Below are 24,293 nucleotides of genomic sequence, written 5' to 3' on the forward strand. Positions count from 1 at the left end.
GGATGGATGGATGGATGGATGGATGGATGGATGGATGGATGGATGGATGGATGGATGGATGGATGGATGGATGGAAGCCTTTAAATTCAGGACATTCAGGTCATCTGTAGAACTACTTCTGTCGTCATGACATTATAGTATCAACTAGCAGCAACTGCATGATTTTAAAGTGTTTTACTGTTATATATTATGTTAGGACTTTATTTACATATGGTTGAAGGCAAAAAAATACATAAATAATGTTTCTTTCCTAGTTTTGCTTTCCATGTAAAAGAATCCATCATACAGAACAATCTTTTACCTCCAGCTACTAATCCATCATAGCTGTTTAAAAGATAACTTGGCAGCAAAAATATTTTCTGGGTTAACATTACAATTTATTGAGTTAATGTTATTATTGTTATTTATTGTGTATTATGCCTTTTTAATCTCAGGAAAAAGCATCTTTGATTGACATATGGATCTCACAGGGGTGACACAATTACTGCACCATAAAACATCCCTACAGATTGGCACTTGAAGCTTCTAGGGCCCTTGAGCTACCTCTCATTTATTACAGACAACAATTCAAACCATCTGAAGAAGTCTGCGCTGAGACTTTCACCTGACCTTTGACCAGTTAAGTTCAGACAGTCAAGTATTTGCCTGAGAGAGCCATCTGCCTTTTGCTAGATCTCATCTACATTCCTGCCACTGCACTCTGCTTCCTCTGGCTGACCACTTCTGCATATCACTCTTTATTTTGATGTGACCATAAGTACACAATGGAAATTGAGTTGTGTAACGGTTCAGAGTTGCACTTGTGCTGTCATGTACACAGGGAAGTACACAAGTGAAGCAGGGCTTTGGTTTGATTCACATTTGATGGTACTATGAAAGTGTCAGCTGTAAATTTTTATATCTTCAGCGGTCATTGGGCGAGAGGCGAGGTTCACCCTGAACAGGTCGTCAATCCATCATAGAGCAACACAGAGACACACAGGACAAACAACCATGCACACACACTCTATAACTAAGGACAATTAGAGAGATCAATTGATCTGATAGTCATGCTTTTAGACTGTAGTACCCAGAGAGAACCCACATCTCCACAGGGAGAACATGCAAACTCCATTCAGAAAAACCCCAGACCACCAGGATTCAGATCCAGAGTCTTGCTGCAAAGCAACAGCTGCTTATGAAGGCTAACATTTAGAGGTAATAGATATAATATAAATCATATTTAACATTAAATTTTCCACTTTAACCTTAGCTCACAAAACAACCTTCCAACTACAAGCAAAAATGCAAAACAAAACATTGCAAACAAAAGAAAGAAAAACATGTGCTAATCAAACTGTCTGCAACATTTGCCTTTAATGGCATGATTATCTGTTTAAAAAAAAGGTACTATAAAGCTATGAAAAAAAATCTAGTTTGTAATGAAGACGGTTTTAGCTAAAGTAGGGACCTCTACCAACTTCTGAAATTGATATAAGTTCCATCCAGACCAAATAAACCACTTTGAAATGATATAATAAAGAGTTAAATTTAAAAATAGCTGCTTTTCTTCAACATGGTACAAGTTAAACATTTTATTTTTGTTTTGTTTACATTTCAATATGTTACATTACTACATTATATTGCAATATGACAAGAATAATTTCTTTGAGTGTATTCGTTCATAAATGGTAGTTCAACAGTGTGATTAACTTACACTTTTCTCACTTCTGTTTCCTTATTTTTGATTCATATCATATGGTTGGATTTTGTTGAAATGCACATTCCTAACTGTAATATATATTATAGGACTGAAAATGGTTATACATTTTAAATCATGTGAAATTCAGGCCTGACAGACTGAACTGCCCTCTAACTACCACCAGAAATGCAAAACATTACACTAATCTGCTCATCTCTATATGTCAGCAAAAAAGAAACCAATGCATTTAACAGCATCATTAACAGTTATTGCAACAGTTAAAATATTTTTGGCTTATACAACTGAAATGTTGAAGCTTTAACCTTTGTTCAAGAATAGTGTTTTTCAGTGTAAGGCTTAGATTGAGCAAAACTCAAAGAAAAAGTTAACTGTAAGCTCAAATAAAAGAGCTCTTTGTCTTTAGTTCATAGACGTGCAGCCGTGGCACAATTTATAATGACTTAAAATAAAATGACAATTATTTAAATGGATAATCTTACTGCTCCTGGCGAGACACAGCAAATTATTTCCCAGACAGCTGTTTGCATTTAATGTGGGAAACAGGAAACTGTTGTCTGAGTCCCAAAATGTCAGCAACCAAAAGACATTTTGTGCCCTTTTGTTTCACAGGGAGAGAAAATCAGGTGCTTTTCTGTTCTGTCTTTCAACAACTCTCCCTCTATCCTATCGGCCCCTGCTCCACCGAACATGCTTACAACAAAGCAGAACTGCCCTTTAAGGGGGCAAACTGTTCAAAACACACAGAAAAAAGGGCACTAGGAATAGCATGACCATTAATATCAGCAAAACATTCAACCTAACTTTAGTGCAGAACAACAGTGTCTCAAATCAGATATAAGCTCCGACCTCTGAAAGACAATCGTGTTTTTGACACTACAGTAAATTCCTGCTGCAGCTGTGAGCTGAATATCTGCTCAAGCAGGATGTTCAAACAACAACAGACCCTCCCCTCTTCTCCTGTACCCTCCCTGAACAGGACACGAGTGGACATCCTGTCAGCAGAGCTCCTTTCCTCTGTTAGCTATTATTAGCAGGAATCCAGCCTCAGCTTATCCCACAGGGCCTTAGCGGGCTATGCAATCCCATCTCTGAAATTATTGAAATGTCTAATCCTAATTGATTAAAAATAAGTCTGCCTTTGAGTCACCAAAATCAAAAAGTCATGTTCACATGTCCAGCCAGTAAACACAAACTCCAGACAATGTGTGTGTTTTTGGTGTGTTAAGCCATAAGGACATTCCAACCCTCTCCTGATCCTTGTTCATCTGAAATCAAGAGATTAACTCTTAATCAGACACACACAATCATACACGAAGCTTTACAGAAGTACTCATGAACTTTTCTCTCTTTTTTTTTTATCCCATTAAATGAACAAGCTATAATGTATTTTATTTGGTTTTAATGTGATAGACCAAGACAAAGTGGCGCATCATTATCAGGTGGGGGAAAAAGTGGGAGAATCTGTTTGTACGTGACGTCAGCTACTTATCAGGCACTATAAATCTGATCCTTACAGAAGAGCGGCAAGAAGAAACACATTGTTGATATCCCACGTTAAAAGTGTCAAATTACATGAAAGGGACACAACAGTGATGACAGTAACACGTTACTCTAATATGACCACTTTCTACTTAATGGGTTATTATTTCCAAACCAGTAATCAGATTAAAATAATGCATCCAAGTCATTGTGCGTTACAATTTTTGACTCTTTCCTTTGTAAAAAATTATATTTGTTTCCTTCTTGTGTCACGGTGAGTGGCGTTACATAGGTGACAAGTCATGTTTTCAGCATGATGACAATTCATGTTAACTGGGGGTAATTTTGTCATATTTACTGCAGAGTCTGTTCCATGGATGGATGGAAAGCAGATTGGAAGGCAACTTTACATAAAAAGCCAAAGGCACATAGACATGCAAATTTGAGGGAGATGGTATCAAATCCGCAACAAAGTGAAAAAGTTCAGGGAATATGGGTAATTTTATGTGAAGTGCTGCATCTTGCCAAGTATTCATTTTGTGGGGGGAGAAAAAAACTACCTTGTGTCCAGCTGTGTTGGTCCCACTGTCTGCCAGCACCGAGTTGGGAAAACTCAGAGAAATGTTTCACTAGAAAGAAAAGGGAAAAAAAACTGATAAGATTTCCAAATGCAGACACACCCACGGCCACAGGGGCTCAATTTTTTTGACATCATATCTTACCATAGGGCGTTGGAGGAGACAATGGGAATGCCGGAGTCGCTGGGATGAAGTCAGAGTTGTCCACTTGTCCGCGGTAATCCACACTGTTAGTTTTGTAGAGATGACCATGCTTTAAAAAGACCAGCAAGGAGAACGAGGTGAGGAGAAAACAAAGAATGAGCATCGGAAATGTTTTTTATGAAGTGCTAAGAGGTGACAACCTCCCCCCTCACACACATAAACACACAGCAGCAGACATCAGTCTTGTGATCTGTGTGTGGCTGCAATGTGTGTTTTGGTGTAAACACTCAGGCCATTCATGCAACACGGGCAAAAGGCTGGGTGAAAGAAAAGAAAAGTCCAGATTTTCCAAAACAAAAAAGCCAAACATACAGTGACACCTAAATGTTTTGGAAGTGCATAAATGATTTGTCTCTTTAGGTTTCTATGGGGACTTTTAAGATAGTTTTAAGACTGCTCTCCAATGAATCTGCTTCACATTTATTCAAGCTCTTAATAACTTAAAAACGTTTTTAACAAAAACAAATTTTCTACTGTATTTTCCCAAAATGATCAACTAACTTTATTTCTGAAGTTTTGCTGGTTTATCAAGGTGGAAAAAATCAAGACATCCCTCAGAGTCCAGCAAGCTGTATAACTGTCTCCTCCTTCAAAAACAGTAAAACTAAGATCAGATTGTCACAAGTGCAGAGTTTGCTCATCACTGGTATCAGGTGGGTGTGAGAGCAAATGTGTTCACAATGAAGTAAAGACCATTGGACACGAAGGAAAGTAACAGAGTCAGTCTAGTCCGATGAGTAAAAAGTTGAAGGACACATCAAAACTCAACAAAAAGTTAATATGTGCCTAACATCTCGAGAAGAAAAAGTAAGAGCTTCCCTGAGCTCTGTGTGGCGCCAACAGTTAAGCATCCTGATGCAGTCCAGGTGTTGGGATGCTTCTCTTACAATACGGACCCAAGAGCACTGAAATGATTAAAGGCTAGGGTCAAAACATTCTGCAGCGGCAACTTTATCCAACGATCCTGGAAAAATTTGGTGGTGATTTATTTTCTGGCGGGATGGAGCATTTTGTCATGCCGAAAAAGTGTTTATGAAGAAGCTAAAACATCACAGCGCTGAGATTTTGGACCTATTCTCAGAAAAGTCTATATATTTTGAAATACCAAAAGCAGGTGGAGATCTCTTCAAAAAAATTCTTCACTTTTCTTCAACATTTTGAAGCTGTAGGTACTTTTCTTGTCCGCAATTTTATTTTTACTAAAATGTTTTAGGTTTATGCTCTTCGCACCCTATATTGCGACTTTATTTTTTTTAAAATAAAGTCTAATTTATTCATGAGCTCCAAATGTTACCTGATAAAATAATTTGTATACCTCTGTATGTGTAACGGCAGCAAAAAGACATCGAAAATGTGAGCGAGCACATTTTATTGTTAATTCAATGCAGCACAAAAGCTCTAAATCCAAAATGATTTAATCATCCTCCCCTTCTTTCTACCTGCCAGTAAGTCAGCTGAGTTGAAACTGAGTTTACCTGGGAGCTTGAGAAGGAGGGGCTGTTGGCTGGGGAGCCTTTAAAGCTCTGAGCTCCGCCTCTTTTCCATCCTGGACTCTGAGGGCCACCATAGTCCATCACGTCGCTGACATGTTTCTGCTGTTTCCACCCTGATCAGGGGAATAAAGAGGCAGAGGAGGGAGGGAGGGAGCCAGACAGTAAAACAGATTATAATCTGACACGCAATCCGTTTGAGAATCAAACTCAGTCATGTGTTCTGTTGCTACACACATTTACACACACAAACAGTCTAGTTATGTTTTTAAAAAAGCGTGACGTTAAACTAAATCGACACTTTGTTGTAAACACATGCCGACTTGGCAATAAAGGGCGATGACAGTAATTAGTGTTTGCGTTCAACAAAAGCTTCTCTCCATGTGTTTTATCAGTGGAGGTACAGCTAGTGTGACTAATAGAGCCTGCACCATAAACAGATGGTGGAACATCGCCGTGTCTCGCCTGAAAAACATCTGCTATAACAATCTTTGTTTTTTTTTCTTTTCTTATTGATACAATAGTGTCCTCTGAGTTCAGAATTATGCTGAAGTCTGTTGTAAATATGCATGCTTCCAAGCTGAAATAAATTATTTTGAGAAACCAAATTGTAAATAGGCTGATTTCATTAACTAACACAGAAGAAATTCTGAGTCTTTGTCGTTCTCCAGTTCGAATAATAAAAGCATCAGTGACACTGTCAAAATACTGACACTAAATCTAGCAATCAAGAGGAAGGGAGCGAAGGGAGCGAAGTACAAGCAGTGCTCACAGGATTTCTAAAACGTAGTCGTTTGTGGATAAAAAGTTCTTTGAAGACCGCAGAGGCTGCTGGGTTTGTCGTTTTATTGATGTACCACTGATTTTCAGACACTTCAACCTGTTATGCTTGGCTTTAAAGTCTCTGCTGCTGATATTTAGAGGGTCAAAACCTGGGAATAGGCTAAAATTTTAAGGGCTCAATTTTAGCCACCCAAAACGTCTCATAAAAGAAAAGCTGGAAAGAGCCACTGCAACTAAGCCAGCTACTGTCCCTGCAGCGGGCCGGCCAAAAAAGCTTCCATGGATGTCTCAAGTATCACCTAATGTCCACCACATTTGTTACAGGACTGTAGTCTTTTCAGGAAGATGAGAGGGTGAAGGCATTATGTTAAAACTTCAAAAGCATTCCAGAATGCTTACAAGTTCCTCCTTCAAACCGTTCCCTGAAAACACTCACTATAATAATGAACCAAGACAAGTGTTAGTTACAGCTTAAAATGCGCCTGGGAGGAAATATCAGCCTCCAATACTTTGACACGTCAATCTGCTGATGTACAAACACTCAGACCCTGTTTCCGGCACATGAATTCTAGGTTGCAGCCAAGACTAATAAGTAAAGGATGAGCGGTAGATGTTGAAGGAAAGACACTAACAAGAGTTGTCTGAGTTGCTGAAAAGGACATTCCTGTTCGTCCCAGATAAACCAAATTCTCACTGCTCTGTTTCTCACTGTTTCTCAAGCAGATGGCATCACAGAGGTCACAGAATAAGATTTACTGTTCTTCCAGGCGCTGTCCCAGTGGATATGATGTAATGAATTCACCGTACAGCATGTACCATCAGGTTGTGGAGAACCAGGCAAGGAGGGACAATATGGAGAATTAAAGGAGTTTCCAAAAAAGCATCATCAATGATTTGTTGAGTTTCTCTTGCTTTCTGAAATGCAGTACTTTTATATTCCGTCATATCTTTGCATTTTTGCTAATACAAAAATATTAAATTTCATTTTTGAGCAATAACTTTTTGAAAAAGGTTGTCACAGCAGGCTAGCAGTCCTTGATTCAAGGATAAAATTACAAATTCACGCATTACATTTTTTTAGAATTTCTAAAATATTAATGATTTTTCCAGAATTAATTTACGGAAACTTTAATTAAAGCTTTCCACACACATTACATTGACATGCAGAGTTAACTGGAGCTAAATGGTGGCTCATCGATTTACTTGAATCTCAATCTTTGTTCCAGATCCAATCGCATTTTGGACTGCCTTGCAAAAAAACCAAGTATGTTAAATCAATATTTCGTAAAAATGCCCACATGGGGCATGGACTGTTGAAAGCATTACAGGAACAGAGGAAAGCTTCAGCATTCAATGTACAAATGGTTTCCAAGTGTCAGTCATTCCTACGCCCATGCTCAATTTAAACTGTTCCACTCTGAAATGAGACAATCCTTCAAGAAGCCAATTCACCATGAGATATTGCTCATTCCTTGTATGTAAACCGTCATGACGCCAAAATGCTCTCAGAGGTTATGTATACACACGTCACACCCGCAGGAAACATAAACACCTGTTATTTCTTCCCCTTATTAAGGAACAATAAATTAGATCAAGAAAATATCCAAAATAAACATTCAGTGCTATTTGTTTTTAGATTTTCCAGTTTAGCTTAGTTCTCAGGTGGTGTTTTTTTTGGGTTTTTTTTAGTTTAGTTTAGTTTTTTTTCTCCCCTGCATCACATAAATCCCTGTCATCTCTTGGTGTGAACACACAAAACTTCAGGTTAGGGTTAATCTGCCTTCATCTGTGATTTGTACCCATAATCATTGTATCTTTTTTAGTCACTTGAACCCACTTCACGTTACGTGTGGTTGCATAATATAACCTCAGGGTCTGTATATTTCCAGTGACAACAAGGCAAGCGGTAGAGTAAACACATCATTGTGTGTCACATACGGAGAAGCTTTGGTTATCACTGTGTACACACCAGAGTCCTCCACTACCTGTTCGACTAAATTCTCCCAAACTTCAGCAAAACCCACATTTACAAACCTCTGTCCTACAACAAACATACATACTTCTGTCTTAAATGGAGATTTCCACCAATTGGTGGTGATTTGTACCTGGAAAAAAACCCCAGGAAAATAGAGCACATCACCCCAGATCTAAAGTCCTTACACTGGCTCACTGTAGCTCAGAGAATAAACTTTAAAATACTGTTGTTAGTTTACAAATCATTGAACGGCTTGGCACCACTGCACATTAAAGATCTGTTGTTGTTCTATCAACTTTCCAGAGCTCTACATTCCCAAAACCAGAACTAAACACGGAGAAGCAGCATTCAGCTTCTGCACACCACAAATTTGGAACAAACTTCCAGAAAACTGCAAGAAACACTGAGTTCCTTTAAATCAAAAATAAAAAGCCGCCTGTTTAGAATTGATTTTGAACCATAATAAATGAAACATTGATCAACATTTTTGTCTGATTTTGGTGATAGCACTCATCAAAATATAATGTTTATTCAATTGTTAACTGTATGGTATTTTGTTTAAAACTTTCTAATTGTGTGTTTTTGTTATTTAAAGTACTTTCAACCGCCTTGCTGCTGAAATGTGCTATACAAACAAATAGTTTGAATCAGCAAAACGAAACCATGAAATTCAGTCTTAAGATCTTCATTCACCTGAACATGCTGGAAATTGTGTATTTTAGAAAGTGAGGCAGCATAAGTGTTTTCAGCATAATGGGCAATTATTTTAAAAAAATATTCTAGATAACATCTGGGATTAATCTTCTGTGCAGTGCCACTACAGTTTAACAGTAATAAATTGTACTTGTCTTATCACACTTTTTCTCAGTCTGGTAATGCTTGATGTGATATTTATTTTAAATAGGCGTAGGTGGAGCCTTATTTTTACAAGCAGAATTGTCGCAATTGGGCTTTATTTAAAAGTAATTTATGGTTTTTCCATAGTTTCACTGTCTGCATAGCAAATCTTGACACAATGCTTGCCATGGTTTTGTGCAATTGTCAGCTCAAATTTGGACTCTAAGGAACCTAGAGAACCTTCAAGGATTGACACAAGTGACAAGTGACATATTTCTGACAGACAGGCAGACATTGAAAACCATAAAAAATCTTTAAAGCTTCTCATCGTAAGAAGAGTTTCTGTCTCCTAAAGTTTGGCCTTCTAAACATTTAAAGGGAAAATATGTCTTAAAACTAGGCAACACTTTAAGTTTGAAAATATATTAATAAAGTTTGTGTTTCCATCATCTTTAAAACCAAATAATTTAATTTCAAAATATACTTTTTTTTTGCCACACCAAGAGTGTTTTGGAGCCACGACTGTAAAACAAAGAGTTTGAAACTTAACTGAAATAAAAAAATTCTCACGAGAATTTAACAAATGCAAATGGACTGTTGACCACAAAGAGAGCGACAAAGGGAGCACTTTTCATTTCTTCAATAATCCTGTAATGCAAGAAATATGTACAGGAATTTGACAGATTTATTGTCGCCTGAAAAAAAACCCTGTCTCGGTTCAATAACAACTAGTTCCATGCCAAGGCTATCAGAGATAGCTTTAATGGACTCAGTCAGACCATTGAGGAAACGCTGGTATTCCTGTCACTAGTACATACAGTTGAAAATATACACTATATAAAAAGACACATCTGCATTTTTTTATTCTGTGAAATCAGAATAAACTCTTCCTGTTTTAGATCAGTTAGGATTTCCAGATTTGCTAAATGCCAGACTAATGAGAGCATTTTGAAGGCATTTTTTTTATTACTTTCAAAGTCAAGTTTAAATACACTAAAATTACTCTGTATTTAAACAATCTGGGAATTTTAATATAATCTCTTTGGAAACTCCTGAAAGAAATTTTGTTGTGCTTTATTTTGTGCACAATGACAATAAAAAGAATTTTGGAGTTGTAGCACACACTCCTGCTGTGAAGTTTGTTGATATACTTTATTGATCCCAATGGGAAGTTAAATGTTGTTGTAACTCATTAATTGGAAGTCTTAGTATTTTTTAATTGAATTTCAAAGATCACTTCTGGTTTCAACTATACGTACCTGTTGATGATGTAGGAAGATGCATTCCTTAAACATGCAGCGCATATGATATTATCATATGCAATATGGTTGCATATGATAGCATGGAGTCATATTTTGCATGTTAAAATATGATTGCATATTCTAGCATGTAATCATATTGTACTATAACATATACGATATGATTGCATGCTAAAATGGGCAGCAGTGTGATTTTATTGGACATATCAACAAATTTCACCGCATGAGTGCTACAACTCTGTGTACATATCTGGCAGATTTAGATTTTAAAAAATAGTTTAATCCAACCAAGATGTTTGTGTAAAACTGAGACAAACATCTCTGAAAAGATAAAAAATGTAAGAGCAAGATCATTAAAAAATATGTTTTACATATTAAAAATTGCATTAAAAAATTATTCATTTCACAATAATCACTAAAAAGTCCCTTTTTAGTTGCCAAGCAGTTTTTTGCAGGTTTCCACTAGTATTTTAAAAATGTATTGATGATTCCAAGTCTTTGATGTTAGAATAATTTCTCGTCACTGCTTTAATCTGTAGCTCTCTTCACAGATTCCCTATCAGAATGAAGCCAGTGATTAAATTACTATTATTATCTGATTATAATTAAACAATGTGGAGATGCTCACAAGATGTAGTTTAAAAGTGTATAATTTAAAAAAAATTACGCTGACATTTTGTTGTGTACCATGTACTGACAAAAACATAATGTGACACACTATACAAAAGTGGTATAACAAAAGCAACAGACATACTTTGTAGACATGACAAAGCTTGATCTTTCTCAAAATGTGCTGAATAACTTCATATTTAGATTCACACTAACACGCACAGCAAGATATAAAAAAAACAACAAAAAAAACGAAGTAGTAGGGCTACAGCTCTTCAGACTGAAAAGCATGGGAAACGATTTACTCTGAATAATGTTAACCACTCATAATTAAAAAATATACTAAAATTGTGAGATTTTCAGATACAATTACAACAGCTGCACTGCAAATATGAAGTATAATATTTGTATAATGACATACAGCAGGAGTGGCCAGAACTGGAGGAGAAATTTAAATGCTCCATGCAGCTACTCTTTTTAAAACTGATTTTTTATTCTTTTTTTTTAATATAGACCATGGTCTCTGAAACATTTTTGTCACTTCCTTCAACTCTCTGAGCAAATAATCACAGAAATCATCATGGTATGAACTAATTTTCAAGCTAGTGACTTATGCTTATTTCACACTTTTTTGTAGGCCTTTTCTGAATTTTGGACATGGAAATGGTAAGCTGCAAGTCCAAACACAATAGAACAAGAAACTTTTCAATAAAAGATGTTCTTTATATTTCATTAGCAGTTGGGCTGGACAATAAATCAATAACAATGTATATATTGTGACAGACACACAGTCAGTGTGAATAAATAATACATCTGATATAAAACTGAATTTTCAATATATAAAATATTCATTGAACTCCAATTAAGAACGTATCCAGAGATGAAGAGAGAGGAAAAGCTTCAGCTGTTCTCACTCCCAGCGAAGAAAGGTTGGTGGCATCAACTAACTCACTCACTCGACCTTTTAAGTAACTTGGGCAACAGCAGTTTCATGTTTCATCACTGTTTGCCTCATAACTGCTTTAAGATAGACAATGACACGAGGAAAAACTGTGGTCAATAAAGGAAATGTCACACACCACCAATATGGCGGCATTTCAGATTCGAAAATCAAAAAACAATCAGTAATTATCGATTTTGACTGATGCAAACTGTTTATTGTGATACGTTTTTTCTGCCCGAACTGGCAGATAACCCTTCTGCAAAACTATAACATGACGCTTCTGTGATTTTTCATGGGTGTTGGTAGGACAGATATTTTCTAACAGCTCTCATACATTTTACATCAAGCATTTTGTTTAATGTTACCTGACTGATGGGTTTGTCCTTTGTGGCTTAGGCCGTTGGTGTGCAGAGAGGCCGAGCGGGACAGAGGAGAACATCTAGTGGGAACCGGAACAAAAGTGGGGTCTAAGTCCAGAATCAGCTTGTTCAGCTGCTCAATGGACTCGTCGATGTCTGTATTTAAGGAGGCCAGTTCATCTTCTTGACAGGATGAAGTTGTATTTTCAGGCTGTCTGTTGTCCTGGTCTAACAAGCCTCTCTTCACTGCTTCCCTGCTGCTTAATCCTCGTGTTGGTGTATCAGGAAGCTCCAGAGGTGCTGGTCTCTCTTTCTTCGACCAGCTGGCTCCCTGCTCAGGGATGGGATCCACCATCTGCTGCTGTCGAACCCAGGAGTGAGTGGAGTACTCTGTTTGGGCTTGTCTCTGAGTTGCAGGTACTTTTTCAGAGGGAAGTGAGAAAACGCTGCTCGAGTCTGGAGCCTGTGAAGGAGAACCTTCGTCCTCGTCATCAAGAATATCCGTCTCCCTCTCGCTTGATGAAACGTCGCCATTGATGGTGGCTCCCAGTCCGGACTCATCTCCAGTCACCTTTCCATCACCAGCACCAGAAGAACCCAGCTCAGTCATGACCTCCAGAAGAGCCTGGATTGGGTCTGACTCAGCCCCAAAACTCAGCTTCTCAGCCTGGCTACAGGTGTCCTGCGTGGCTCCTCTTCTTTGTCTGACTCCGGTCCGCCCCTGTGAGGCAACGGAGAGGCCCGAGTCACTGCTGGCTGACGGCGCTCTGTCGCTGCAGCTCGGGCTGATAGATGGCAGAGGGTACAGAGCTCCTTCCTCAGTGCTCTTCTTCCTCACTTTGGAGTATAAATCTCTATTTCCAGATTCAGACACATGGGGAGGGCCTGGAAGGAGACAGAAATCACTCTGGTCAATTTAAAAAAATAGAGAATCACCACTTTTGGAAGATTCTTTTGCCGTTTTTACTAAACTTAAACCAGACGACAGGCAGCATTTGAGCTAAAACACGGACACTCTGGCTTTGCAAACATCTCAAAAACATGAGTAAAATATTTTTCCCAGATCAGGCAGAGATAAAATTAATGTGATGACAAGATGAAAAACCCTATAATCAGTACTTTGTTGCGATTCTTCTAGTTTTTCTCTCAACTTTAATACTTTGAAGACTTTGCTTCATCATCAAGACTTCATCAACAGCAAACTTGCTTTGAATTAATGTAATTCCTTCAAAATAATGACTGAGATTGATGTATCTCTATTACCCAACATGCAGTCCCACATCAACAAATGCTCTAGCATCATGTCCTCCATACACTTTTCTCTCAGTCTTGCTTTTTTGTGCTTATGTGTTAATCATGTTTTTTTTTTTTGTCATTTCTTTTCCGATCATGAAAATAACAATAGTAATAAATTTTATTTGTACTACCCTTTACATTATCAAAATCTCAAAATGTTAACAGAAATGACTTAAAAACAACAATTTAAACAAAAAAACAGCTAAAATATTAAGCATCTTTTGAAGGGGTGAGAAGTTCTTTGAGTTAAGGAAGTTAATTTCCATTCATGTGTTGATGAGTGAAGAGGGGGATTTTATTTTGTAAGTTATCCCACTGCATTGTGGGATGGGAAGATAGTGAAAAGAATAAAGAATAAGTGTAAAGTGTTCATATTTTTGAGCTCTCGTCAGGATCCTGGAGGCTCCAGGAGCCTCTGGAGGCTCCTGGAGCCTCCAGAGGCTCCAGGAGGCTTCCAGGAGCCTCTGAAGCCTCCTGGAAGATATCCCAAGGTAAAGGTAAAGGTAAAGGTAATTTTATTTATATAGCACATTTTTAGCAATAAGGCAATGCAAAGTGCAAGGAGTACAGCTTTACATCAATCCGGTCTGGAGGAGACAATGGCATAGATCCGTTTTCCTGAATCTGGTGGGGTGAGAGAGGATCAAAGTTTGATAATGTTAAAAAGTTAATGGAAGTAGATCTTTCTGGTCTACATGACATTCAAAGGTGAGGTGGGAGCTCATTTTAACTCTGAGGTTTGTAACTGACGGGGAAAAGAGGATGTTGTGACTAGAAGAAGTGATGCCGATCACAGTAGATGACTGGATCTGGCAGGGAATGATCAACATTACTTATGTTTTGATGTTTTGATGATGATGATGAAGATAAAATGCAGAAATTACTATGAGTTCTCTGTGCTGATGTTTTGTTTTCTCAGATCTGTCTGGATTTCTCTGGAACATTTTATTTGTATTTGCTTTGAGCTGAAAAAAATAGCGAATGTATTTTTTTTAAAATATTCTGTGTTGATTTATCGTTTAGACAATTTTCATAATCTCTTTGATTGCTTCCACTGACAGCTCTCCCTTTGGGTGAATGTTTCACTGTTTTCCTTTCTAAAATTATTGCTTACTAAGTAATTTGTTCTTTTTTTTCCCAGGTTCGCTTGTAAACTGCTTCTCATGACAATAATCTATAGCTCTGAGATTTAATGGTAAAAAACATACATTTAAATAGGAAAAAAAAACAACACACTAGCAATTTGCTGTAATCTGATTGTTGTTTACTGACTCTTGCAATTTGTCTCTGAATCACTTAAATTCTACTGGAAAACTCCAATTTACAGTCAAAACTGATTGTATACAGTGGAGTGTGCACCTGCATCACCACAGCCCATGAATCAGGACTTCAGACACAGTTGGTGTAGAAAACACAATAATCTTTTTGTGGAGGCTGACAGGACCATGCGTGAGTCTGCATGTCACGAGAAAAAGGATGTGTCCATCACAGGTGTCTACCTGGGGTCAGACAAAGGTGAGTGTGTTGACTCACATATACTATAGTTTGAATAGCAAGAGATCTGATTAACAGCTCTTCTAGCTAGTAGGACCAAATTGGTCCTGGTCTCACTGAAAAATCAAACCAGCATCTCCATAAAACTTGTCAGCAGAATGTGAAGCGTTCCAAAACTGAGTGATAGATGACTGATTTGGTTGCCCTCCTCTCTTCCTTCAGAATCTGGAACATTGGTTCCAAATGTAATCCACAATTTACTTTTATAAAGTTATATATATATATATAGATATATATATATATACACACACATATAACTTTATGCATATAAGCTTGTTCAGTGTCTTTTAATTTGTGGTCAACCCCCTAAATTATATAGAAGTGGGCAGAAATAAGCCACTTAAATATAAGATATGTTCCATGTTACGCTGGTTTAATTTTGATAAAGTGAAAAACAATGTACAGTAACTACTGGATAACACGCAGTGAATGCCACAGCTGTGTAAGTACAGCCTCTTGAGTGCAGAGAGGCAATAAAACTGAAGTGCCAGAGATGCATGGTAAAAACTTCCCAGTGGTTCTAAGAGCTTTTTCACACACTGATGTTCACAAACTGACAAACAGAGATCCAAAAGAGCAAAGCTTCAATCAGCCCAAACAGAAATAAAAGTAAGAAAGCTTACGTTACCCACAGCCAGCAGGAAACTTTCACTGTCCGCTCTGCTGACTGGAAACAGGATGGAAATAATTTGCCAAAGCCTCCCTCCGGACTCAGGGAAAGAGGAGGCGAAACGGATGACAGGCAGAAAAGGAAAGAGAAGGATGACAGTGAAAGCAGACTGAAAAGTTTCAGAGCAGCTCCTGATTCTGCTCCTGTTTTTCCGTCTTCTCGGCAGCAGGACGACATGTGAAGTACATTCTTTCTCCTAAGGTGCTAACAGCTCTCTGGTGTGCCCCCTCCTCTACTCTCTCCTTTCCCTCTCTCACGTTGCTGCACTTCAAATCCCCGCCTTCAACCCTTTAGTTATTTTTTTCTCTGTTTCTGTCCCTCCCCTCCACCCCCCTGCATCCTGTCCCAGCCAACACAGGTAGCTGAGGGTGCACTCATGCGTTTTCATCTCAGGAAAGGAAGGAAACTAAAGGGTGGATCATTCACTAGCCTCACATACACACACACACACACACACACACGCACACACACACACACGCATGCATAGGTGGAAGTGTGTGCTATACACATAATGCACTTTCAAGGAAGAAAAAAACACTCCAAAAGGACCTTGAGCTGCCCATATTTGGTGAGGAGAATGTAAACATGGAGGCGGACTCCGGGGGAGAAGGGGGAAGGGAATTTACTGGACAAATTGCAACCTGCAACTTGAACCTGAGAGCAGTGCAGATAGAAAGGGAAGGCAGATGAGGGGATGGAGTGATAGAAGCAGCACAGGAGAGAAATGTTAGAGGTTCAAGTAGAACAACCTGAGCTCCAAAACAACAGTCGCAGGAGCAGCTGAGTTCCACATTCCTGTTTGCAGTCCTGTGTGTGTTTTCCGTGTTTACGTGCCACTTTTTCACAAGTCTTTAAATCTAAATTACACGGCTGGCGGGGGCAGATTTAGCCATGGCATAAAACAGCTGGAGCTGAAACCTCAGCCACAGCTTAAAGCCATTGTTTCAGCTGTCTGCTGTGGGATTTTGTGATTTTGTGTTGGTGTTTTTATTCCGAGGAGCTTGAAAATTCTTGGGGAAAAAAAAAATCTGCAGCTCCCAGTCTGTTCGCTGTCTCGGTTGCTTTCACGAGAATTCCCAGAAACGTTAAGAGGAAAGTCTTTATCACTAATCGTCTACAATTATGAGATATTTTGTAGGTGGCCAAGAAAGAAACCACAGCAAAGCAATCCAAAGAAAGCTGGAAATTTGATTGTCTCTTTTGAAATAAATTGTGTGAAAGTGTTGAAATCCCTCCTCTTTCGATCCAGTTTGTACTCCACCAGAGAATGACTCTCTTTCATCAACAAATTATTTCTTAGACATATACACCTGTTTTTTTTTAAACGATTCTGAAAAAAGAGGGAATCTAATCAAAACTAAAATTGTGTGCAAATTGCCAACAGTTCTTCATGAAGACCTGTTGGCCCAGATTTCAAGACCTGTTGGACATTGTTGGCCCATATTTCTTTGAGATTTATCAAGATAGAAGTAAAAGCAAAAAATAAGTATAAACTAGAAAAAATATGAAAACATTAATAAATGTAAACCGAATGCAAAAAGTCTGTGACATTTTTAAGTAGTAAATATATGGAACTAAGCAGTTATTAAAATTATGTCCAACAAATCATGAACAATGTAGAAAACAAGCACAGCTGAGGAGATAATTTTGTCAAACATGTTGCTCTTTTTGTCTCATTTAATGAAATAATTGTTATATGTACATATAAAATACCTTTGTTGTTGTTGATACAGTCTAGTTTTATTTTAGTTTTATACAGTGACATGTTTCTCTACTTTCATAATGTCTATTTGTTTTATATTGTTTTTTGTTGTTTTTAATAAGTCACAGGAGTGTGATTTCCATGTTATCACATTTTCCCCTCGCATAACACAATATTAGCGGATTCCATCCTAATCCAGACAAAATGACAAATCAGGGGAGGACAAATAAGAATAAAAGGTACACTTTACTTCTTTCATGGTGAGGCGAGTCCTGGAAAGAATCTCGTCTGACTAATGGCTCCATCGTGTCATAGTCCACCGTCACACAGCGCCCATTCAACCACTGCTCTCTACCTAGACATAAAAAATAACAAACACCAGTCACTCAGGGAATAAAACTCATCCCCTCGTTCGATTCCTCATAAAAATCAAAACATGAGATGTTACATTTTGATATCCTCCCATTTTGTTTGTCTTTGTTTTTCCTCCTGTGTTAGTATCTACTGATTTAAATTCCTCACTGATATGCGTGTCCGATAAATCCCTCACATTGCTTCCTGTTGAGTAATGAAGAGCCTGGTTGCTACTACTGAGCGGGACGATTTTTTTTAATTTTTTTTTTTTATTTTTATTTTTTTAGCGTGCTGTCCAACACTGCCCCCTCCTGGACGCACAACGTTTTCTTTCACAAATGACAATTAATGATTATCCTCCTTTTTAAAAGTTACTTGACAAAAATGAGGGGTCAAAAATGTTAGACTAATAGTTAATTTAAGTCTTTATCTTATTTATCATGTGGTGCTTATTTTTAAGTGAAACTACATCATAGACGTGACAAATTTCCGCTAAAATTATCCTAAGGTATCATAGTTGTGTTGTTATAACCTTAGGGTGCAGTAAGACATTAACTTGCCATGCTCCTTTTTTTTTTTCTCCTGTTTAAGGTACACTTGACCAACCGAGTTTGTGTTTAGCTGCGTCTTTTCCTGAATGGAATCGGAGACAGAGCCATCCCTGTGCTCTTTGTTATTCTTTCATGTCTTCTTTTGTTTGTTTGTTGCACAATTTTGCGAAAAGAAAGTGCTCCTAATATTTTACTACCCTGTTTCTTTTGAGGACAAAGCAACCATTGACATAAATATTCTTGCCAATAACTACGTTATGTGTAGTCTCTTTGCTTTTCTGTCCCATATGACCCCGCCCTGCGTTTACAGACTTTACTAAATTGTCTATTAAAGCAAGAGTCATTTTTATTACAGTTGATAAAAGTAGGAACCTTACATGTACTAAAAGGACTGTTTTGAGCTCCATTACATTTTTTTACTGATTTATTTAAAGTTGATTTATTTGAGAACACTGAGTGGTGAACATTTTATGTGCTTGTTTTGCTCTTGCACATTCTGACATTCTGACAATGAATTGGGTGTTAAGATTGTTTAGAAAAGCAAATCAGTCAAATTATTTTGCTGAACTGCTGATCAATTATGATACTGATACAAGTACCAAAAGAGGTACAACAAAGCTTACATATCCCTTACAAATGTAGCTATCTACCCAATTCTAGAAGTGTTTCAGCCTATGAGGTCATTGTTTTACACTTTATATTTTTGCAAAAACAAAAACAAAAAAAAAACAAAAAAACTAACTATCATGAATGTGGTGCATTCAGGATGGCATAACATTCATTCAGGGAATTAAGTGTTTGCTTGCAGAGACTTGGTAAAGAGTTTGTAAATCCTCCAAGATGTCTTTTTACTAAGTAAAAATATCTGTTAAAAAATAAATTAAAAAAAAGATTTTTATGTCTCTGGAGACCAATATCAATGCAATGAAATGTTTTTTTTTTTTTTGTTGTTGTTGTTTTTTTTCTAAATTTGCAGAGAAAAACATTTTAAAAATGAGTCAACTTGCCATGCATTCCGATAAAACACATTAAAAGCTTATTTTCCTCCCACAACATGAATGTTCTGCAGAGTAATTCTACCTGCGATCTTTTCTGGGCTTTCTGAGAACAGCAGCTCCACTTTTCCATCATCTGGGAAACGGGAATCTGGAATATCGAGAGCCAAAATGAGACAGCTGCATGTGTTTCCATTTGTCCTTCGAGGTGCCAGCGTTAGTTCAGGTGTGCGGAGAGCCAACAGTTTTATCAGTTACAGATTAAAGCCTGACAGAGCCCCTGAGCGGAGCTGGAACAAAGCAGGTTATAAATACCTTCAGCAGCACAGTCAAGGTCCGCCTTGCAGAAAGAGAGGGAGTGTCCGAACACCAGGCCCATGTGAAACTGGAGGCGGAAAACGACTTGGCGACTTGCTGATTGAAGGTTTTTTTCATAACACACCACCTAAAAATGAGGAAAATTTGAGTGACAACGCATCCTGTTTACTGTTCCACCTAATTCAGTTTACCCCAATTGCTTCCCAATGTCTGTTTGAAGGAAATCTGATGACTTTTGTTGAAAAACTACAAAAGAATCATCCTAAATGGGTAGAAGTGTCTTATTGTAATTGACTTGATGGTCAAATAACATGAACTCTATCCATGTTATTTTACCAACTAGAAGGTGAAAGAAATGTGTTATGCGGAAAACAAACACATAGAGAAGTAGTATGACTTTCTCACCATGATGTCCCCTTTGAGGAGCTGAGCTGGCTGAAGCACAATGTACAGCCGATCCGTCTGAGCAGCATTAACGTGGCTGAAGTGAAGGCAAACACATATTAGTCACTGTCCTCTATCTTTTGTGTTTAGAGCGTCTAAATGATGAGCCTTACTAGACTGGAGATGTGCAAACTGCTTGCAGACTTTGGTAGACTCTAAGGAAAAGGTAGCATCCTGTGGGATTTAAAAGAATACACAACAGTCTTTATTAGCTGCAAGCATAAAGTCATCTTAGCTAACGAAATGAAGGATAGAAAACATCAGCCTGTGTGCAACTGATCCATGTATTGTGTTTTACTTGAATTGAGTTAGTGAAACAAATACGACACTTAAATAATATTCTAGTCTATGTTTGTACATCTGTGTCCAGAATATGGGCCACAAATTTCAGACACCTTAATGGGCTAAGAAGAAAGTTAGTTGGATCATTGCTCTGTGATAAAAATATGGACTTATTTCTGCATTTCATTTGGAAATCAAATGAGATGACATTAGGCTCATTGATCAAACCAAAATAACACAGTTTATTTGAGTAATATAATCTAGCTACCTAGTGACTGATTATGAGTAAATCATAGAAAATTACTTCAAATCATTAGTCATAAAGGCAGTTTTTAAGAGTCTTTTTTACAAAACTGTATGAAAACGCAGTGCAGTACACCATGCAAATATGACTCAGCATGAAATTTCCCATGGTACAAAACGCCTTTTTGCGCCTTTTTGCGCCTTTTATTCTTAAAAATTCAGGAAAACAGCAAGAGCACAAGATGGCAAAACACCCAGAAAACCATGTTTGAAACTCTCAAAGTGAGATTCTCATCAAACTAAGTGAAGTGCAGGTGATGCTGTTTAAGCTGACTATGAGGTGTCTTCTGTCTGACAATCTTCACCTGTTTTGTTTCAAATGAACGTGGTACGACCTGTGAACCTCTCTCTCATGCCACCACTCACCACTCCCTGTGGAACTGTTTCAGATGTGTTGAATGTGCTGTTCTAAGTGTGCCAACTCCAATTTGCAAAGCCCCTTTACAAATGTGTAGCTGCCATTTTTCTTTTGACACTTACCTTCATCTGGTCTTGTTTTGGGAAGACCATAAAGAACTACACAGAGCAGAAAAGACGGAGATGGGTTCATCCTCAGTCCTCCTTTCAACATGCTGCCCACCATCCAAACATACCTGAGAAGACACAGCGAGTATGTTTCTGGGAAGCGTACCGATAAAAATACCACTTAATGACAATCTAGGAATAAGTCAGATCATGACAGATGAAGGCTGAATGTGAGTCATTTGACTTTCTTGGCCAGGGGGCTGTTACCGTTTCTGTGAGGGGATCATCAGAGCAGATAGCTTGTCGTTGTAGAATTTCCTCATGGCAAAGTGGTCCAGAGAGAGGTCTGCACTGAGAGAAATGCACATGTTCAGATAAAGTTGCAGCTACTAGCTGAGCTGCAAATGGCTTGAAACATTTTGGTATCCTGCAGAGATTTCTGTCTCAGAAACTGCTTAGACCTACCCGATTTGATTTGCACATAAAGTAACTGAATGCCTTTACTCTCTTGACTGTCTTTTTCTCACAAAATTATTTATGTATTTTAGGCTCTGCTACCAGCAGAGACCAGGCGTCTTTCACAAGTCGTAGCATGTCTGCAATCACAAGCTCATGGATCGTGCACACAGGGACAATGGTCACAATCAGATATTTCCCAACCGTTCAGCCATGATCAGCATGTCGACGCACACGTGCCGAGAGCAGGAATTTGATTAGAATCTAGCTGAACTTTTCTGACATCTGAAGATTAACACAACCTAAACTAATATGTCTAATATGACTTCCTTGTTAAAAATAGAAGATGTGCTCTGTAAAAGCTATATTTTTTGCACCAGTGTGACTTGCCTGCATGCACAACAACAGGATATTTGGCTAAAAATCAAACAACTCTGAGTTTAAAGTCTCTTTAATCATCCAAGCTGTCCTTTGGCTTGTCAAGAGCTCAGCCTCTGTTTTGTTGTGTCAATTGCTCTTTGATCTTAACAACCACCCAGAAAAGCTCTTCAAGATTTGACAAAATCAAACAACGTTCAGTGCCTCAGGCTGAAAATGTCTATTTAGACCTTTTCAACAGGAAACTCTTTAAAACAAAACTTTAAAATAGCAACCTTAAAATTCTCTCAAGAAGCCCCCTACTTTACAGGATTTCTCTCAGAACATTACATGGTTAAAAACTAAAAAAATATGTAATCTAAAGTGTTCTCGTAGAACACTTCTTATATCTACTCCACAAAAACAAAGTTAACATTCTGCAAACACTACATTGTTTCTACTAATTTCTTGATGATGTGGTGTTCAAATGCTTTGATCTAACTGGACAATTCCTGTTTATCAAAAGAAAGGAGATAAGGACGGTGCTGAAATCCTGTATTAGCTTAATCAGTCCCTGGATCACAGAAAATTTTGTAAACATTAATGAAATTTTTAGACAAGCATCTGCTGCAGTGTCATAATTACCGACAAGCATCTGGGGGGGTTACCATGGGGTGGGGGACTGCAGTCTACATCCAGTCTACATCCATAATCCTGCAGTCTACATCCATAATGTGCATGTTTTGCACTGCTGTGAGCACGCAACCCCAAAGACCAGAAGCTTAAAGATGTATTAATCATGCTGCGATTCCTGAGCCATGGAATCAGAAACACCATATACCACTGCTTTTTCTTTTCCTCCTTTTTATCATCATTAAATATAATACCAGACTTCTTTTAAAGACCTTGACAACCATTTTGCATTTCAGCTTCAAAGCTCACAACTTCCTTCAGCTTCTTCGCAAACAACCCACATGCACAATTTGGAGACATATCCAACTCTCAGGCTACAAGCCCCATTTCACAAGGTAGCACAGCAAAGTCTGATTCCTTTGTACAGGATCTGATCATTGTACTGTATCCACTGCCTTTCAGAGCTTGAATAGTTTGTTTCAATTTCTTGTTTAGAGGAGTGGTGCAACCTGATGGATGTAGCAGCTTTTATTGTAAGGCTCTATGCAGCACAAAAGAGCCTTACAATAAATCGGATGGTCACTAAAGACCAGTGGTTGTTTAATCGCATTGTAGCCAGGTTGAAATTCTCTGATAACAAAGCCAAGCCAGTCTATGCAGGCGACACTTCATTGATTAGTTCCCATTGCAGCCAGGAAGCTCACCTACACAGCATTCCACTTATGCTCCAACAATGATAATAAACCAACATGCTTTCAACATGGAAGATTTACGGACTCTCAAACAGGACGGGGTAATCTTGTTACGTGTAACTTAAAGTGCACTCCATCGTTAATGCATATTAGATGTCAAAAATGTCTCCAAGGCCCTCCAAAGACCATCCATCTTCTGGCTGCATAGTGTGATGGTGCAGGCTTAGTTTGATGTAAAGGGTGAAGAACAGGCTTGTTTCATAGTGTCTTCAAAAGTTTATTCACTGATGTACTGCAGTTCAACTCTATTTGAAGAAAAATCAGTTCTTAAACGTGTTACCTGGCAGACATGTTGCTGAAGTGGATGTATGATGCCAAGAGAACTCCAAGCTTTCCCATATCTCCCTGTTGAAGACGTACACAGATTTAAGTGTAAATATTATGTCCCCCCATGTGCCACACAGATCACCTCAAACACAATTTAATGTTACTGTGAGTGGGCAGTGCCCCCCCACCCCCATGCTTACCCTGCAGTGTAACACCAGGACGTGTTTTGGATAACCTTGTAGCCAGTTCTCCACTGCTGTGCACACGTTAAAGATTTGATCCAAACTGGGAGCTAAGAGATCCAGCCAACCTGTGTTGAAAATCTGACAGGAAACCGAAAAGGCTGTGTCACATTCACACAGAACTGAAACCTTGAAGCCAGATACCTATGAGTGCTTAATTACCTTGTGGGTCGTTTTTGTAAGAATGTCATGCTTCTGGGAAAGGTTAATGAGCTGTATTAGAACAGAAAAGCGAACGTTCAGAAATTACAGTCGTATTCAATAAATCAGAATAAGCACTCAGATGAGGGCCGTTTGCTAGATGGAAAATAATAACCCTTAAGAAGTTCACATTTTGTCTTTTAAAAATATTGTTTTTATTCTAATTTTAAATGTCATATTGTCATTACCTGTAAGTGGAAAATCATCAAAATTAACATAGATAATTATGTTAT

General features: G+C 38.1%; 1 protein-coding gene across 2 annotated transcripts in view; it reads right to left on the reverse strand.

Moving 5' to 3' along the window:
- tns3.2 (tensin 3, tandem duplicate 2) overlaps positions 1 to 24,293 on the reverse strand; it is a 42,671-nt gene that overhangs the window by 14,746 nt on the left and 3,632 nt on the right. For both annotated transcript variants that reach the window (XM_007540820.2, XM_016664898.1), the window contains exons 3-16: positions 24,022 to 24,072; positions 23,818 to 23,940; positions 23,631 to 23,695; positions 21,420 to 21,503; positions 21,168 to 21,280; positions 20,216 to 20,276; positions 20,064 to 20,139; positions 19,656 to 19,785; positions 19,426 to 19,491; positions 17,691 to 17,795; positions 12,225 to 13,103; positions 5,439 to 5,569; positions 3,904 to 4,012; positions 3,742 to 3,810 (exon numbers count right to left, since the gene is read on the reverse strand). In XM_007540820.2, coding sequence (XP_007540882.1) covers positions 3,742 to 3,810; positions 3,904 to 4,012; positions 5,439 to 5,569; positions 12,225 to 13,103; positions 17,691 to 17,795; positions 19,426 to 19,491; positions 19,656 to 19,785; positions 20,064 to 20,139; positions 20,216 to 20,276; positions 21,168 to 21,280; positions 21,420 to 21,503; positions 23,631 to 23,695; positions 23,818 to 23,940; positions 24,022 to 24,072 — 2,062 coding nt within the window. The remainder of the gene's footprint in view (positions 1 to 3,741; positions 3,811 to 3,903; positions 4,013 to 5,438; positions 5,570 to 12,224; positions 13,104 to 17,690; positions 17,796 to 19,425; positions 19,492 to 19,655; positions 19,786 to 20,063; positions 20,140 to 20,215; positions 20,277 to 21,167; positions 21,281 to 21,419; positions 21,504 to 23,630; positions 23,696 to 23,817; positions 23,941 to 24,021; positions 24,073 to 24,293) is intronic.

The sequence above is a fragment of the Poecilia formosa genome, unplaced genomic scaffold (genome assembly GCF_000485575.1).
Source record: "Poecilia formosa unplaced genomic scaffold, Poecilia_formosa-5.1.2 Scaffold10, whole genome shotgun sequence".
NCBI lineage: Eukaryota > Metazoa > Chordata > Actinopteri > Cyprinodontiformes > Poeciliidae > Poecilia > Poecilia formosa.